General features: G+C 37.9%; 1 protein-coding gene across 1 annotated transcript; it reads left to right on the top strand.

Moving 5' to 3' along the window:
* Positions 1-539: 539 nt before the first annotated feature.
* LOC125101197 (mitochondrial inner membrane protease subunit 1-like) lies at positions 540-1,142 on the top strand (the record flags this gene model as incomplete). Its single annotated transcript, XM_047731801.1, has 1 exon — positions 540-1,142. A coding segment is annotated over one exon (516 nt), but the record flags the coding sequence as incomplete, so codon positions are not given.
* Positions 1,143-6,392: the final 5,250 nt, after the last annotated feature.

Genomic DNA, 6,392 nt, shown 5'->3' with positions numbered 1-6,392 from the left:
GAATGTGTTATCTATTCTCAATAGCCTCTCTACAATAAGAGAGAGAGATGCAAAACACATGACCCACAATCAAGCAAAAAGAGTGCACAGAAACATAACCCAATATAAGCCAGATAGAGAAATTATCAAGACTTTAAAACATAAGCTATAACAAATATGACAAAGGTGTTACACCGAAACATGATGAATACTCAGATGGGGACTCTCGGAACTGAAACAAAAATCTATGAAAGTAAAACAAATGGAAACACAAAAATACAAACATCTGAAATGAAAAACTTAATGAGCGAGTTTAGTGGGAGATTAGATACTGCATGAGAAAATGTTAGTGAATTCGAATACAGTCCAGTAGTAATGACCAAACCTAAAGAATAAAGAGGAAAAAAAAATGGGAGGAAAATAAAAAAACAGTCTCAGTGGCCAGTGTTAAAATAGCAAGTGTATGATACATGTCCTTTCACTGGTGTTTCTTAGAAGAGGAAAGAAGAAAATGGGTTAGAAAAAGAGGTCAAAAGTGATGGCCAAACTTTCCCAAACTTTGTGAAAAACCTCAACCTATTCGTGGTGTTCTGGGAAAAACCTTTCGACTTATTGGCTATACTATTCAGTATGGCTGTATAGCTCATTGTGCTTTTGAATACATTGGTGGTGTTGTCATGTGTTCTGGACCATCAATGGAACCTACAATTCAAAATTCAGATATTGTCTTTGCAGAAAATCTTAGTCGACATTTTTATGGTATCCAAAGAGGTGACATTGTCATTGCAAAAAGCCCGACTGATCCAAAATCAAACATTTGTAAAAGAGTAATTGGCTTGGAAGGAGACAAAATCCTCACCAATCGTCCATCAGATTTCTTTAAAAGCCATAGTTATGTGCCAACGGGTCATGTTTGGTTAGAAGGTGATAATCTACAGAATTCTACAGATTCCAGGTATTATGGACCTATTCCATATGGACTAATAAGAGGACGTATCTTTTTCAAGATTTGGCCTCTGAGTGATTTTGGATTTCTCCGTGACAGCCCTAATGGCCACAGATTTTCTGACGATTAACAAGCATTTATTCTTTTGATTATTCTCTACAAGTGAATTTATTATTGCCACTGAAACCATATACTTACTAATAAACCATTTGCTACTTAAAAAAAAAAAAAAAAAAAAAAAAAAAAAAGCTTTTCCATATTGGTCTTGCGTCCTGCAAACCTGCTCAGCTCACACGGTATTTTTACGCATCTCACAGAAGACCGTGTTGTCTGTGAATAAAGACAATCGCACACTTCCTTTTCCAGTCTGGATGCCCTTTATTTCTCCTCCGTGACTCTGACCTGGCTGGCCCTGCAGCAGGACTCTGAGTTGGTGCGGTGCAGCTGGAGGGCCTTGCCTTGTTCTTGAACTTGGGGGAAAGCACTGTGTCTTTCCCCATTACGCACAATGTTGGCTAGAGGTGTTCTTTCTGTGATCCAGAAAGTTTGTGAAACAACTCCTACACACATAACAGACTGCTGGGAATTAAAGATAAGACAGAGAATGCTGAAGAAAGCCAGATTAAAAGGCTCATACTTATGGAGGAACTAACAGAAGAATCACAGCTGCCTTCTCATAAAAAGTAGGGAAGAAGAGAGGGAGGGTGAGAAAGAGAGAAATAAACACAATGAAACAACATCTGTAAAATGCTGGAACAAGAACAATACATATTATCCCATAGGTGCTTTATAGCAAACAAAAGCGTCCTTCCAAAACTTGGATGAAAAGAACATGTTCCCAGCAGACCTGAATTACAAAGGATATTAAAGTACATGTTTCAGGAAAAGAAAAAAAAATGTCACATGGAAATTCACATTTGCAAAAAATAATAAAGAAAGAAAACCAAGAAGATGGTAAGTATATGGATAAATATAAACAGATATTTTTAGTTTATACTACCTTAAATTTTTTAAAAGTCTATGAATTGAACCAAAAACAGTAACACTGTATTGTGCAGTTTTATGATACATGCAAAGGGAAACTGACAAAAGCACAGATGTAATAAACAGAAGTATATACTTAAAACTTTCTTACATTTAGGCACCTGGGTGGCTCAGGGTTAAAGCTTCTGCCTTCCACTCAGGTCCTGATCTGAGGGTCTTGGGATCAAGCCCTGCATCAGGCTCTCTGCTCAGCGGGGAGCCTGCTTCCTCCCTCTCTCTGCCTGCCTCTCTGCCTACTTGTGATCTCTCTCTCTGTCAAATAAATAAATAAAATATTTTTTTAAAAAACTTCCTTACATGTTATAATATTAATTATGTGTTTTAAGAATGAACATCCTTTTAATCCCATTCATGGAGATAAAAAGTACAGCATAGGGAATATACTCAATCATATTGTATAATGTGCCCATGCTCCGTGGGAAAACTGAGTAATGTAAGAACTGTCTAATTACTATGTCATATACTTAAAACTAGTGTAATATTGTATGACAACTATCCTCCAAAAAACTGTACGTTCTAACATATGCTATAATAATAGAAATGTGTCTAAACATATAAATAAAATAAAATAAATTGATAAAAAAATTGGAATAACCCAAAAGAGGATGGGAAAGACAGGAAAGAAAGAAAAGAACAAAATATGGATCAAGTATAAAACTAATATTAAATTAGTATACCTAAATCAAAGTGTACTAAAAATTGGTTAAAATTAAGGACTTCAAAAACACTAAATAGACTAAAAACTCCAAAGAAAATGAATAAATTGTAAAACTCAATTAAAAAAAAATCAAGGCTTAGTTATATGCTTCCAATAAATTCTCCTAAAAAGTATAAAGGCAAAGATGAGTTAAAAGTAAAAGAAGAAAAAAGGGTATATGATAATCAAATTATCAATAAACAAAACATTAAAAACTCTCAAAACCAAGTCATAGGGGTGCCTGGGTGGCTCAGTGGGTTAAAGCCTCTGCCTTCCACTCAGGTCATGATCCCAGAGTGCTGGGATCAAGCCCCACATTGGGCTCTCTGCTCAGCGGGAAGCCTGCTTCCATTCCTCTCTCTCTGCCTGCCTCTCTGCCTACTTGTGATCTCTGCCTGTCAAATAAATAAATAAAATCTTTAAAAAACAAAAACAAAAACAAAAGTCATAAAGGAGTAGGTACTATATAAATCCATTCTTACTGAACTTAAGAACAAAATAAACTAATCTACAGTAAGATACATGATAAAGAATCATTGCATATGGTCAATGGAGATTGGAGAGAAGTATAGACGGCATTTCTGGACTGATGGAATGTTCTATGCTCTGACCAGAGTTCTAGTTACTGCTTTTGGATTTTACCAAACTCATCAAATTGTTTCCTTAAAGACAAACCATGAGACTCTTAATCTCACAAACCAACTGAGGGTTGCGGGTGGGGGGGGGTGGGTTATGGACATTGGGGAAGGTATGTGCTATGGTGAGTGCTATGAAGTGTGTAAACCTGGTGTGGCGATTCACAGACCCGTACCCCTGGGGCTAATAATACATTATATGTTAATAAAAAAAAAATTAAAAATACAAAAAAAATAAATTAAAAAAAATTGCCTCCTTAAGAATACATCTCACTGAATGTAAGTTATATCAACAAAATCAGAATGACTCTCTCTAAAGTCCATGACAGGGTCACCTGGGTGGTTCAGTGGGTTAAAGCCTCTACTTCAGCTCAGGTCATGATCTCAGGTCCTGGGATCTGGCCCCGCATCAAGCTCTCTGCTCAGCGGGGAGCCTGCTTCCTCCTCTCTCTGCCTGCTTGTGATCTCTCTGTCAAGTAAATAAACAAAATCTTTAGAAAAATAAATAAATAGATAAAGTCCATGACAGACAATGACAGAGTATAACTAAACTCACTGTTACATGTTTATGAACACCTCTATTCTCATAGCTAATTGTTCCTTTGTTCTTTCTCCCCTTAACGGGTATCTTGTGTTGTTGGCTTCATATTCCAGAGTTTTGATGTCCATCTTTCAAATGTTAAATTATTAATTTTGTGAGGTGATATAATTAAGGGAAACTTTCTCTAAGACTCAGATTCATGTGTATGTCATGTCTGTTCTCTGGAATTACAGTAAGGTACACCCTCTAAAATTTTAGAATGGAGTGTAGCAACGGCTGCTTCCTGAGAGCAAAATTTTAAAATTAAAGAGCAGACACAATGTTATAGGAGGGAGACGGGATAGCTACATAGCTGTGAATACCTAAATGTAACCTGACTATGGATTAAGAATGCTATGGAATAAATGTGCCAATCAGAAAGGGTTACGATCAATCCAGTAATAGTACAGAAAAGAAACCCGAGAAACAAGTTTGGAAGCTCCTACCCAACCACGGTCCTATGGAAAGAGAGCTTTGGACATCAGCCTTCAAATACATTTAGTCCCCTAGCAAAAGCATCCCTAGGCTGAGATGAATAAAACAAGCTATTAGCTATAAATAATGTGAGCCTGCCCTCTGACACATGAACAACATCATATATTTCAGTCAGTAAATTTGGTGGTCAGACAATGGGAGCAGGAAAATTTTACAGTAGAATTGCTACTTTGTGCGGGTTTTAGGAATATGGACTAGCTAACCTTTCTTTTCTAACAGTGCTACTACGCCCACTGCTTCACCTGCTTTTATTTTCTATAATTTTTCCAGAAAAATTCTTGACATTTATTCTGTCTTTAAATCTCCTATCCCTTTGGACCCTGCAGATTGTCAGCATTTGGATTTCTACCCTTGGCAGATACATGTCTATTTGCCCAGAGTGGATTTATCTCCTGAGCACTAATGAGCCATGGATCTATTTTAACTTTTTATCTCTCGTGTAAGGTATCAGTGCTACCTTCCACTAGTATATCTTATTTTTGCTGCTAAATTTCTGCTCTCTTTTCTTCCTGGTAAGGGCTTTATCCCGCCTAACTCATGGACACGAGGCATGCAGAGACCTCCGGAAGGACGCGTACAGTACTGCTGCTGGGAATGGCCAGCAAGCCAGTACTCACAGATGAAAGAGGACTCCAAACTTTGCTCTGAAAGAGAGGAGAAGCCAAAGGGGTCACTGTACAGAGACCAAGTACCTTTGCTCTTCTTTACTCCTGCTTTTATTGGTCCTTCAGGATAATAACAAATCCTTATCACTGTTTCTCAAACAGGGTGATGTGTGACAGGGGGTCTTACTCAACTGGGAGGATCTGTTTACCTGAAAGATAGGATATGCTAATCTGCGTGTTCCAGGAGTTCTGCTAAACATAGCCTAAGGGACAATGCATACATCTTTTAGACCGCAACTGCTGTTTGTGCTAAGGAAGCAACTCCCCCAGGCATTCCAACGTCAGAGTGGTCCTGCGGACCGTGGCATTCCAAAGGCCCACACCCTTCTTGGAAAACTTTCCTCACCCCCAGCGGCCTCTGTGATACATTTTAGCAAGCCCAGTAATGCAGCTGAGTTCATGCTCTACATTAAAGCCAACATACTTCCTATTGATTTGGGACTTGCCTGCAATACAAGCTTTAGCCAAAGGCCTGTGAGGGAATATAACACGGAAACCTTTGAAAGGCATCAAGAGTTCCTCTTTAGTGGATGTCCCAAAAAATTGGAACCTGAGAAGACCTGTGGCCCAGCCACAGAAGTTGACTGAAAGCCACTGACACCTATCATGAAAAAGAAATAAATGTGTGTTATTGTAAACTACTGTGATTTGGGGAGGGTCATTTGTTTTTTAATAAAGCTAACTAATAGGGGCACCTGGGTGGCTCAGTGGGTTAAAGCCTCTGCCTTGGGCTCAGGTCATGGTCTCAGGGTCCTGGGATCGAGCCCCACATCGGGCTCTCTGCTCAGCAGGGAGCCTGCTTCCTCCTCTCTCTCTCTGCCTCTCTGCCTACTTGTGATCTCTCTCTGTCAAATAAATAAATAAAATCTTTAAAAAAAAAACTTAAAAAAAAAAAGCTAACTAATAAAACACATACTTGCTTAGGAAATAACCAAAATTAAATACTTAAACAGCAAACCTTGAATTTCTAATTTGAATCCATTTTAGATGTTGCAAGCAGCAAGAGTTGTTTAACAAAATAAAAAAAATAAGATTAAAGTTATTTGGAATTCACATTAATACAAAATAAGAAAAAAGTCTTGAATAAGAAGGCATCTGCAATCCAGAGCTGCTGAAAAATTATTTCTTTGCCTTTTGGTTATAACAATTTAAGACGAAGTCCCTAGTAACTAATCAACTCATGGAATCATGTAACTGATCAACTGATCAACTCATATAATCCACACTTAACTTCCACCATTCTTAGTGACCTCAAACAATCATATGGCAATTCATCCAACACCCTAGCTCTTCTCCTCTTCTTGTTCTTCTCATCGCTAGTAAAATTTGGTTTCCCCTCAATTCAGTCTCC

The sequence above is a fragment of the Lutra lutra genome, chromosome 5 (assembly GCF_902655055.1).
Source record: "Lutra lutra chromosome 5, mLutLut1.2, whole genome shotgun sequence".
In the NCBI taxonomy this organism is placed as follows: domain Eukaryota; kingdom Metazoa; phylum Chordata; class Mammalia; order Carnivora; family Mustelidae; genus Lutra; species Lutra lutra.
The sequence above is the reverse complement of the archived record's forward strand: the minus strand, read 5'-3'. Positions and strand labels throughout refer to the sequence as shown.